Source organism: Doryrhamphus excisus, linkage group LG17, assembly GCF_037039965.1.
Source record: "Doryrhamphus excisus strain RoL-2023G ecotype Guam linkage group LG17, RoL_Dexc_Guam_v1.1, whole genome shotgun sequence".
NCBI classification, from domain to species: domain Eukaryota; kingdom Metazoa; phylum Chordata; class Actinopteri; order Syngnathiformes; family Syngnathidae; genus Doryrhamphus; species Doryrhamphus excisus.
Window position 1 is genome coordinate 9,427,385 of NC_136373.1, and position 12,613 is coordinate 9,439,997.

A 12,613-nucleotide genomic window follows, 5' to 3' on the forward strand; every position below is an offset into this window, starting at 1 on the left:
ATGTGTTTGATGCCGGTTGCCGTGTGTAAGCTCATGTTGCATTGTTTGATTTGAACAAGGATGTTTGAGCCATACAAAGATCCTAAATTGAGCTCAAATTTAAAATACTTTACAATTTTGTCCTAGATTGTCCCCATATTCAAAAAGGTGAATTGATTTTACACTCTTATTACTCGTTACTAGATTTTAACATCAGCCACCCATTTGGAGCGCCTCCGACACTGGCAGCACCAGTGCAGAGGTATTTATGCATATAAACGAGTATCCAATACAGATAATGTATAAAGTAATGTAATGGATAATGTATTTAGCGTTGTACTGGCTCATCCCCAATATGCACAGTTGTGTTGTGCAAACATAGTAGATAGACGAGCTTGCCCGGCCGCCCGGAGAGTAGGGAATGCTGCCAACTTGTTGCCTAAATTAGACGTACACACAAAACCTCAATCCTGTTTACGGCACATGAAGAGTAAGGAAGAAGCAAGCTAATAATAAAAGGGATTGAAGTCTTTATTTAGCTAATACAGTACAGTGCAACACTTCACCTTAATCCAGTGCTAACACTGAAAAGCCTTGGCTGATCAGCCTGACAGCTCATATGCACTTTAGCCAGCTGGGATTCTACAGTTGGACAAACACAAGTGCAACAAAACGTCAATCTGAGTTCAAGGTTGGATGGTTATAGAGATGGAATGTGTAGCATGTGTAACATGTCCGCTTTTCCTCACAGGTAATGTCACCTCAGCGTTGTCTTTATTAAGCATTGTAGGATGAGGAGGAGACATTTCCACCGTGGCCCGTCCAGTTGGTGTGGATGAAGCGTCCTGGGTTGGTGAGCAGCTCGTACGTGTGAGCTCCAAAGTAATCTCTCTGAGCCTGAACAAAACACACAAGAGCACTGAGACAGAGCGCAGACCTTTACGTTGCTTGGCTACAAATATTTGTAGCCAATTCATGTCTTCATGTGGACGCTTTCACCTGGAGGAGGTTGGCCGGCAGCATGTCGTGTCTGTAGCCGTCGTAGAAGGACAGAGCGGTGGTGAAGCAAGGCATGGGGATGCCATGCTGGACGCCAGTGCTGACTGTTCTCCGCCACGACTCCTACAATATAAACACAGGCTTCTTGATTAAAAAGTAAGCTAGAATATTTTTCTCTCACAAAAAGTATGTAGGGAAACATATATACATATATATATATACACACACACACACCTATATACATATACATACACATAATATATATACATTATATATGTATAATATATATACATACACATATACATACATACATACATATACACATAATATACATATATATACTACACACATATATACGTATATACATACATATACACATAATATATATATTATATATGTATAATATATACATACATATATATTATATATATACACATATATGTATACACACATACATATATATGTATACACAAAATATACATATACACACACACACACACATAATATATATATAATATATATATGTATAACAATACATATATATATTATATGTATATATACAATCCACAAAAACGGCATAAAATGCCAGTGTTTGAGGGTGATGATTTTTTGACAAAAATCATAAGTCGTTTTTTTTTCTTCCAACTTGCTTCTCATGCACTTTTCTGTATACATACATGTATGCACACACACATACATAGTATTTATACACACAAAAACATTCATACATATACACATATAAAATAATAAAATAAATCTAAAATAATCTGTGACAGGAAGAGCTTCAATGGACCGTTCATTAGGTACACAATATAAGAAGATCCAAGACAGGAGCTGCATGGAATACGTCTCCCTCCACAGTCATGCTCACTTTTAGTGATACGTCAGGGGTATTCATTTCAACTACAAGCACAATAATAATAATAATAATAATAATAATAATAATAGGTGTCAATCCATCCACTTTCTTACAACAGACTGCTGAAGAGAAATGAGCGTTGCTTCATGGCATACTGTTGTAAAAGCGGAGGTTACCATCCGGTGAGTGTGATGATGCAACTATTGCAGCATGATGCTTCCCCATACCTGACAGTCCTGCACAGCATGGCTGAAGAAAGAGTCCATCAACAAGTTCTGCAGCTCAGCATTCCTGTCAAACGCCTCCTTGATTTTACCCAGGAACACACTGGAGGGAGAAGACACGGGAATGAATCATGACTCGTGATATTTCAACACCTTTGGTCATGTTGTCTGCATGTTTGCTGTAAATCGACTGTTAACATGTTTCTACGGGGGTGAGCCCAGGAAGACCCATACGTGGACGTCTCGCTCCGTTATGAGTAAATGTAGGCTGACCTGCGGATGATGCAGCCTCCTCTCCACATCAAAGCGATGGCGCCGTAGTTGAGAGACCAGTGGAACTCTTTGGCTGCCTGGCGAAGCAGCATGAAGCCCTGCGCGTAGGAGATGATCTTGGAAGCATACAAGGCCTGGGAATACACGTGACAGGGGTACATTTCATCAAATATACTTGCAGGTCGTTGCCCTGGCAACATGTTTGGCATCATGTCTGCAAATCTTTCTATGTTGCTGCTCACACAGATGCTGGGTGAAATATGTACTGCTGTGTGTACATTTGGTGTGCTAGAATACTTTCATCTTTTCTTTTGATTCCGCTACTTATCACAGGTAACATTTCATTCAGCACCATGTTGCTTTTTCACAGTCGGACGCTGAGTGTTTCCTGACTTTTACGGGGAACCGTGGAATGGGTTGTTCCACTGTGCAAAAATGGACGGCTTTGTCCCACCAATCCTACGCTCTACGACTCTGGGCATCTAGTGGCATCAGTGTGCTGGCCCGGATGCTCGGCTTCTGCATGATGACTGGATGATCTGTCTGAGGTGGAATCCCTTTTTGATTGGCAGTGAAGAGCGAATCAGCGATCTTTGAGTATAAAACACCACCGGAGCATTTTCCAAGAGTTTCATTATTGCTCTGAACTGACCCAGAGAGTTTACCAAACCACAGGGACTTTGTCTTTGTTAAAAACGACTAACATTGGGTTTGGTGACTCTCTTCTGTTGGTTTCTGTCCCCAACGAGCAGCAGCACACTTATAGCCGGTTGGTCACACAGTGGCCTCGCACAGCAACTCCAGCTGATATCATGGCAGATACCAGAATTTACATATGAATAAGTAAACCTAGGGCTGCACGGCGGTCGAGTGGTTAGTGCGCAGACCTCACAGCTAGGAGACCTGAGTTCAATCCGGCCATCTCTGTGTGGAGTTTGCATGTTCTCCCCGTGCACGCGTGGGTTTTCTCCGGGTACTCCGGTTTCCTCCCACATTCCAAAAACATGCTAGGTTAATTGGCGACTCCAAATTGTCCATAGGTATGAATGTGAGTGTGAATGGTGGTTTGTCTATATGTGCCCTGTGATTGGCTGGCCACCAGACCAGGGTGTAACCAAACTCTTGCCCGAAGACAGCTGGGATAGGCTCCAGCACCCCCACAACCCTTGTGAGGATAAGCGGTAGAAAATGAATGAATGAATAAGTAAACCCATTTATGGAAAAAAAGCTTCCCCTCCTTGAATGGCTGAATGATTGAATGAATTTTGTAGAGCTCACACCAGGCTCTATTTACTCTTCCACCGCAGGAAGTACAAATCTATTCATTTTTACTTTGGCTTTACTGACATTTGCTGCTTCCTTCATAGTCTGTCAACAAAGCATAATTGTATATAAATCAGAACTATTGCCACACGTTGCCACAAAGTATTGCAGCAGTGGCAGGCAGTTTATGTGCTCAGTGTATTCTACCTTCCTAATGTCCTCCAGGAAGACGGCCTTGTCGCCACTGAATGTGACTCCCTGTGGCCCTGAGAGGCTGCGGCTGGCCTCCACTCTCTCCTCTTTCAGAGAGGACAGACATCTGGCAAAGACAGCCTCGCCTGCAGAGACAGGAGACAATCCAATGAGCTCCCATGTAAGAAACAAGGATGAGTGTGTACAAGGAAGTCAGTCATTTAGATTTTCAGTCAACTTGCAAAACAGGTTATTGAGCAAACAGGATATGGTGGATGATGCTGTGGTGTAACGCTGTTCACTTTAGGACTGCGTAATTGGAATTGGGAAAAAATAATTGTGCTTGGTTTCACAAAAAAAATAAAACATTTCACTAAATAATGAACGACCAATTGACTTAACTTTATAGCTAATGTTTTATTTCTTATGCTGGAGCCTATTCCAGCTGACTTCACCTGTGGTGTAATTGTGTTAGTTAAAGAGCGAGAGAACTTCATGTCGGATGATGTCAGAGAGGGGGGGGGCAAACTAAATGACTTCCGAGTGGAGTCAGAAGGAAACTAGCTTTGTGGACTTGGGAAAGGCATTCATGTCCCTCGCGGCATCCTGTGGGGGTGCTCCGGGAGTACGGGTCCTTGTACGACCGTGTAGGAGCCTGCTTGGCATTACCAGCAGTAAGTGCAGCTTGTTTCCAGTGAACGTTGGCCTCCACCAAGGCTGCCCTTTGTCACCGATTCTGTTCACAATTTTTATGGACAGAATTTCTAAGCGCAGCCAAGGCATCAAAGGAGTTTGTTATTTGATGTGGTCTGATGTGTCAAGTGCTCCTGAAGAAAGGGACACAAGCTTTTACGGATAAAATAAGAGTAGGCTTACACTAGTGTGTGTATGAAATACTGTATAACGTCTAGCCCCTGGACAATTGTGTTAACTCAATGCGACCTGTGAATCAAAAGGTTTGCCCACAATCCAGCAAACAGGATATGGTGGATGATGCTGTGGTTTAACGCTATTCACTTGAGGGCTGCAGCTATCAAATATTTTAGTAATCGAGTATTCTACTGACATTTTTTTTTCGATTAATCAAGTAATTGGAAAAAAAATAATTTTCAGTTCACCAGTTTGTGATGATGTCACAAATTACAGCATGATCTCCCTCATTAAGAATGTTTGTTATTTTAGTGACTTTATATTTAAGTACAGTATTGAAAAGTAACTTCACACACCCCCCCCCCTTTGCTCTTATTTAGGTTATATTTTCCTCAAATGCTTGAAATAAAAAAGAAATCAAAAGTCCTAGCAGCGTGTTGACTTGGCAATGGGACAATGGAGGCTGCTGTACTGCTGCCGTCTCCCTGACATATAAAGCACTTGCATACACGGCAATGGAAGGTTCAGACTGCTAAATAGGAATAGTGAACCGCTCCTGACCCCCAGGAACCATCTTGTCTGCTTATGAAAGGCCCAGGCAGGCAGCTCAAAAGGCAACAAATCCCCCTTATGTCACCCGAGATGAGTAGACTACTAGAAAAGCTGTCAATCTTCTTAAGGGTGGACACAAATCAAGCATGTTGCCTGGAAGAAGCTCACGTAGCCAGTTAGCATCAGCGCCTCGGAGCCTTCCCACTCCATGCTGAAACACGCCACTATTGGTGTAATCATGACAAAGGCAGTGACTCAGAATATGAGCAAGCCAGGAAACCATCTACTTCCTTGTCAACCACTTCCTTACCAATCAGAGTCACAGGTGTGCCGTATTCCAGAGCTGAAATGGCGGTCCACTTCCCTGTGCCTTTCTGTCCTGCACTGTCACGAATCTTGGGCAGCAGATGTGTACCATCGGCATCTCTGTACTTCAGGATGTTGGCGGTGATCTCGATGAGGAACGAGTCCAATTCTGTTTTGTTCCAGCTGTCAAAAGCCTGGACGAAGGGTTCAGACACAAATCAGACAGATGAAGGCCGCTGATGTTGACAAACAGCTTCTACAGCAAACCATGAAAGCTCACCTGTGCCATCTCATCATGGTCCATCCCGAGCACGTCCTTCATCAGGTGATAGGCCTCACAAATCAGCTGCATGTCGCCGTACTCGATGCCATTGTGGACCATTTTGACAAAGTGACCTGCACCCTCATCGCCTACCTGCACAGACAATCACCAGACATTCACCAGTTAATCACCAGTTAATCACCAGATAACAGACGCTAAATCCCAAAGTTCAAATGGGGACACTCACCCAATCACAGCAGGGCTCTCCTGTGCCCACCTTGGCAGCGATGCTCTGGAAGATGTCTTTGATGTGAGGCCTTCAATTTGGAACAACAGCAAGAAATGATGTACGAAACTATTGTAGACAACCACAATGTATACCACTTGACATTTTATGGAATTGCATTCCGATTTGCCACTTCACGGCTCTTAATTTTGCGGGTTAACTTGAACTTGGGCTGCACGGCGGTTGAGTGGTTAACACGCAGACCTGGGTTCAATCCCACCTTCAGCCATCTCTGTGTGGAGTTTGCATGTTCTCCCCGTACATGCGTGGGTTTTCTCCGGGTACTCCGGTTTCCTCCCACATTCCAAAAACATGCTAGGTTAATTGGCAACTCCAAATTGTCCATAAGTATGAATGTGGGTGGGAATGGTTGTTTGTCTATATGTGCCCTGTGATTGGCTGGCCACCAGTCCAGGGTGTACCCCGCCTCTCGCCTGAAGACAGCTGGGATAGGCTCCAGCACCCCCGCGAGGATAAAGCGGTAGAAAATGAATGAATGAATGAACTTGAACTTAAAGTTTCAACCATTCGTCTCAGCGTCATTCACAGACAGAGGAGTGGATACCTAGCTCTCCATATTTATTCTCTCCATTTCACTACAAAGACTCAACAGTCCGTTTTCTTGCTACCCTGGTCTCCACTTGAACGAAGTCCGGTCCAATGTTGATCACTCTCTTCGCGTGTTTCAGTTTGAACTGATGCATTGAATGCAGCTCAGTATTCCCAAGTTATAACTGTACTAGATGAACTGTCTGCATTAATTAGGTGAATATTTTTTTATATAATTCATGAAATAAATAGAAGTTACTTTTTACATCCCTGGTATAAACACAAAAGTGTGTTTTTGACTGACAACAAATGTAATGTATCCACAGTAAACATGGTCAGCAAGCATGTGAGACTCACCAAGCTTCTGGATGTCCTCCGGGCATAAGTGAGGGTCCATAGCGTGCCCCCTCCTCACCACCGCTGACGCCGCTTCCCACAAAGAGCAAGTTCTTCTCTTTCAGGCTTTGACAGCGCCGCTGTGCGAAACAAACACAGGGCCGCTCAGACAAAAACAACCATAGTTGGAACATGCGCACCAATGCGGTGTCCTTACCGTGGTGTCCCTGTATTCAGAGTTGCCACCGTCAATGATGATATCTCCAGCGTCGAGAAGAGGAACCTGACGGGGGACAAATGCCGGATGAAATACTTCTTTGGGTTCAGGTGTTTTTTCCAACTCCAGACACCAACCAGCTTGTCAATAAAGTCATCAACAGCCTGTCCAGCTTTGACCAGCAGGATGATCCTCTTGGGCTTCTTCAGCTTGGACACCATGTCCTCAAGAGACTCTGCTCCAATCACATTGGAGCCTTTAGCCTCATTCTGGAGGAAGTCATGCACCTTGGTGACCGTCCGGTTGTAGGCACACACCTAAAGAGGAACGACGGGGTGTGATGATTTGGTATTTCATTGATCTATTAGGAAGCATGCATGACAGCGGATTAACACTTACGACAAAGCCGTGGTCATTCATGTTCATGACGAGGTTCTGGCCCATGACAGCCAAACCGATCAGTGCTATGTCAGCTCTGGAATGGAGTAAAAACATCATCACGTTTTCTGACAGGCTCTTAAGTAGTAGCAGTAAAAGTAAGAAGAATATCATCAGAAAGTCCATGTGTGGTTGAATTTCAAGGAAGTGAATTCCACGCCTCACTTTTCAGGCAATCACATCTATGCCATAGCAAAAAGGCTAGCAGCGCCATTCACACGCTTATAAATACAACTAACTAAATAAAATCAAATAAGTGGCTAAGCCCACATACTACTACAACTTCACATAGTTCTAATAAAAAAGTAAAGTGTTAAGAACTTACTTAGCCATTGTGCTCAGCAGGACGACGTTTCTGTAAGGTTTACGAAATGACAGAATCTGCTTTCCTGGTTCTCCCCCCGGCAAAGTAGCCCCACCCCGCTCAGACAATCAGCCAATCACAGGCCACTATCAACCCGGAAACGATCCGAGTCCAGACATTTCATTGGCCATAAATCCTGAGCCGAGAGATCCCTTCTGTTATTGGACGAATCGGTCGTCACTCGTTGTTACGTTAGCGGAGGTCATTAATTTTAAGGCTGAAAATTGAGAACATTTGTTCGCCATTATCGTTATCGGTATTACTAGCATTTCAGAATTCTCAGTGGTTGAATCCTCCAGGAACTGTGATGGCTGCTCAGACAAGACATTGAGTCTTGGGAACTAATGCATGTGACATGATGTTCATGTCTTAGCCTTTATAAGCATTGTATTATTGAGTAATATGGATTAATGGATGCATTGATAGAATGGCGATGCACACGGGGGTACCAGGGGAGGCACTGTGGAAAAAGATTAGGACTTTAAACACAAGTGGGGTAATATTTTAACTCAGAAAAAAATACTTTATTCAACTCTCGAGTCTATGCGAACGTCACGCATAATTTAGTTGTCTCTAACTCATCACGCCAATTGATTTCAAGTGGGCTGCACGGCGGAGGGTGGTCAGCGCTCATGTCACACAGCTAAGAGACCCGAGCTCAATTCCACCCTCCACCCAGTTGGTTCTCCCCGTGCATGCGTGGGTTTTCTCTGGGGACTCCCCCATTCCAAAAACATGCTAGGTTAATTGGCCACTCCAAATTGTCCATAGGTTGTTTGTCTATATGTGCCCTGTGATTGGCCAGTCCAGGGTGTACCCCGCCTCTCCCCTGAAGACAGCTGGGATAGGCTCCAGCACCCCCGCGACCCTTGTGAGGATAAGCGGTAGAAAATGAATTTCAACTGATCATTGATAAACCCTTGACCTTTCTGGGCCGTCTGGGGCCAGGTCTGGGGCCAGGTCTGGGGCCAGGTCTGGGGCCAGGTCTGGGGCCAGGTCTGGGGCCAGGTCTCGGGCCAGGTCTCTCAAAGTGAGACGCTTGGCCACTTAAAAAAACCCAATCATGTTTCTGCTACCCCTTGCCCTAAACACTAAAATAACACTTGTATCTTACATTTTACGTGAGCAGTTAGTGAGAACGTCCTACATCCAAATGAGATTCCAGTATAACAGCCAATGATGCTTCTACTATACAAGCGAAAGCTGTCATGCCCACAGGACACCCCCAAAGAAAACTAAGAGGCATCACAAGTTCTGCTAATTGCGCTTTTATTGTTTCCTCATTCACTAAACAGATCAATGGTGCAGGATTAACGTACACAGATTATTATTAGGATATCTGCATGACACATCTATACGCTATACAGCGAATGGATTATAATTATTACAAATACAGTAAACATATTTACATTTATTTTAATTCAAGCTCCATACAACACAGATATTTACAAAATAAGTATGAAAACAAAAAACATGTACAGTGTTAATGGTTGCCGTCTTTTGGGGAAAAAACAACCTTTGGCGACTCCAAAGGGATAATAATAATTGTCAAGAGGGGAAGCTTGTTCTGTTGAAAAGGCATCAATGGAGATGTGTCCAGGTGATGAAGCACAAACAATGACATATTGGTCATCCTAGATATCACTAGCTACCCTTTATAGTATTCCCTGATATAAGACAAATAAAGACCTTGTGGCTGGTTAGCATGAGGAGAGAGTAAATAGACTTGCAATCCCAGGCAGACTTTTGCTCCAATACCTTTCTCATGAAAAAGGAAGCGCCAATACTAGTCAGGGTCCCAAACGAGGAACAACAGACTGCATGTTTCTTCTTTTTTTCCCTTTTGGCTGGACATACACACATCTTTACGGTACATTCGACTGCCATGCCACCTTTTGGTTAAAGAGGAACTAACCGCGCAGACCAAAATCCAAATCAGTTAGTTGAACCTTTTTATTCATATGTGCAAAGATCTGCAAACTAATATATACATTGCAAACAATAAATACACAATCTAAAATCAGAAAACTCTGCAAATTAGCCACTCAGGTGAAAAAATATCTGCTCTAGCAAGAAATATAGAGAATGCAAAAAGGTTTCTCATTAGTGATCAGATCTAATGACCAACAGGCTGGCTGACCTGTGGACAAAAACATCCTGACGACTTCAGAGAAAACCCAATCGTGCTTGTAACACATCTTTGCACCCGTGACCTTCAATTCCATGCAAATGTCTTCCTACTGGTTGGCTGGCCAGAGTCTGCACCCTTAACCGAAGCGATAGCATGGATAAAGAAATTGTGTGTATTTTCTCCCTTAATATCTCTTCTTTCAAATATTCAAAGACAATAACCAGTTTGAGTACAGCCATCCGGTGTAGCTTTGATATGTGCTATTAATTAAAAAAATACACTAACGGCCTTGTCTGGCTATATTGTGTTTACATGTGCAAAATAAAGTTAAAAGAAATGCTCGTGTTAAACATGTTGTATAAAACATCCCTGTTAAAAGAAAGAAACAACAGCAACCTAGAGGAATGAATATAACCTGTGGTTTTACTGACACTGTGACGGACTGGATGCACCCTTCCCCATTCTGCTTCATTTGAAAATGCACCAAGAAAAAAATGCAAAAAGCATGCTGAGAGCCAAAAGCTCTAGCTGATCTCAGACCAGTTAGTTGTGTATAGACACGTATAGTCGCTAGATCCTCCTCCTCATCATCATCATCCTTCCTGAAATAATATTCTTCAACATTTTTTCATCCATGCATGATTGTTAGTTATCACTCACAGAAAGACAGAGATGGTTACGATTCTTATGAACACCAGAGCTAAGGAAGCTCATGGTGGCCCTCACGCTGATTAGTATGAGTGTTTCCATTATTTAAGCATCATTATGGAGATAGTAGAGGCGCTGAGGCCTTGCATCTACGTTAGAAAGCAAATTCCAAAAAACGCTTTAGTTCTCCAAGATTTGTTGCTTTGCCAAAGTCCCTTTGAGAGATTATATGTATCATATGTTCCCTTCATGACCTCATTGGACATTTTGTGTTTTTAGTAAGCAAACTATGGGGTGCTGCTGTTAATATGTGGCTATTATTCTAACAATAAACAAATGCAATAAAAACATAAGACAAAAACACTGATGAACGTAATCATGTGATTGGCAAACGGAAAGTTCATGGCCTGACAAACATTTTCTGCCGAATCGTGCACACAAGTAGACTAGAACCACATGCTACTAGTTAAGGGACTGGGGGTATGGGGGGCGACAGCAAAGCCAACAAAATGTTGTTGTGAAGAAAGAAAAGGTCCAAAAGCTGAGAAGGAAACCGAGGATAGAAATAGGCGGCATGTTTCTTTTGACAAAGATTTAGTTGCAAGAAAGGAGACTTAAGCTGCAAATCTACTGAAAAGAGATTCACAATGATTGACAGGTGTTAGAACGCTTGTTATGCTCAAAGGGATTTTCTTTTTTCATTTGTTTTAGAAAGACTGGAGCTTGTGGTGTCTCCCCTTCAGTTCTTGATGAGGCCGCTACGTCTCCTTGCCAACTTGGACCTAAGGGGAGGTATCAGATGGTCACCAGAGAGGAGTCAGGAAGAGTTGCTTTATTTCCACCTTCAAATATGATACCGGTGGGTGTACCTTATCGTTCCCGCCAGCAGGGGGTTGAATGCATAAAGCCAGTCGTTCATGTCCTTCTCGTTGTTGGCCTGCAGGAGAATTCCTCTGTGCTTGGTGCACACAGCGAACGTGTTTGGTGTCTGTCAGAAACACAGGAATGTCACTTGTCAATGCAGAATGAATACTGTGACGTAAGACAATGATTTCACTTCTTATTCTACCTGTCCAGCCGCTGGGGCAGATCCTATTATGGATCTAAATGCCCTTACATGCTAAACACATTTGCTCTGCCAGGGAAATGTGTAAGCTACACCTTCCCTGTTAAATAGAATATTATTCGGCTTTATTTAATGTTGTCTGGTTATGCAAATTTGGAGCGGCCATACCAGAGCGGAAGGGGAAAGAAAAGAGGAAAAAAAAAAAGAAAACAGAGAGGGGAGTGGGGGACAATAGAAGAATTGTAATGACAATAACAGAACAAGAGGAACCAACAGGACTACATCAGCAAATGTCATTAGCCACGTATACATGGACCCAAATATTCCAATTGCATTTGGTTTATTTGCTCAAACAGAAAGAATGTAACCTTTCTATACACCTCATTCTGAAAGAAAAGTGCCAATCCAAATGAATATATAATTGGATTCACGGGGGAGGAATATTCCTTTCCCCAATCCGATTGAGGTATCTTGTACCCGCTCAAAAGGAAAGTTGTCAGGGTGCGTTCTTCTTCCGCGTGTTTTTCTTCTTCTGTTGTTTATTGGCGGTTGGCAAGCAGCTTTTGTGTGCATTGTCGCCATCTGTGGAACAGAATCTAAACCCTTCTATACGCCATTCACAAGTCCAGTTTTATAAAAAAAGAAAATATATATCTATATAAAACACGTCCCCAGTTTAATGATAAAATATTAGCAAGATGTTTAAATTTATCCCGGGTGCGTTCTTTCAGCGCATGCTCAGATATGACGTAACACTTAGCTCCAGACGTTCTTCAGTTTTAAAAATGGAGGCCAGCAA

The 12,613-nt window shown here is 42.9% G+C and overlaps 2 protein-coding genes across 26 annotated transcripts in view; both read right to left on the bottom strand.

Moving 5' to 3' along the window:
• Positions 1 to 492: 492 nt before the first annotated feature.
• On the bottom strand, positions 493 to 8,023 carry pgd (phosphogluconate dehydrogenase). Of its 2 annotated transcripts, XM_058083207.2 has the most exons (14): positions 7,931 to 8,023; positions 7,567 to 7,642; positions 7,305 to 7,484; positions 7,168 to 7,233; positions 6,972 to 7,090; positions 6,027 to 6,096; positions 5,798 to 5,932; positions 5,522 to 5,711; positions 3,805 to 3,935; positions 2,335 to 2,468; positions 2,065 to 2,164; positions 979 to 1,101; positions 729 to 876; positions 493 to 621 (listed from the first exon to the last, which is right to left on the bottom strand). In XM_058083207.2, exons 1-13 carry the CDS (start codon positions 7,936 to 7,938, stop codon positions 757 to 759), a joined length of 1,452 nt encoding a protein of 483 aa, XP_057939190.2. In that variant the 5' UTR covers positions 7,939 to 8,023; the 3' UTR covers positions 493 to 621; positions 729 to 756. The 2 variants fall into 2 exon arrangements, with proteins under 2 accessions (XP_057939190.2, XP_078654130.1); XM_078798004.1 differs by having other exon boundaries at positions 493 to 876; positions 7,931 to 7,998.
• A 1,198-nt stretch (positions 8,024 to 9,221) lies between these two features.
• Positions 9,222 to 12,613, bottom strand: part of kif1b (kinesin family member 1B) — a 49,425-nt gene continuing 46,033 nt past the window's right edge. For all 24 annotated transcript variants that reach the window (XM_078798302.1, XM_078798303.1, XM_058083187.2 and 21 more), the window contains 2 exons: positions 11,618 to 11,736; positions 9,222 to 11,530 (listed from right to left, as the gene is read on the bottom strand). In XM_078798302.1, coding sequence (XP_078654428.1) covers positions 11,488 to 11,530; positions 11,618 to 11,736 — 162 coding nt within the window. In that variant the 3' untranslated portion in view covers positions 9,222 to 11,487. The remainder of the gene's footprint in view (positions 11,531 to 11,617; positions 11,737 to 12,613) is intronic.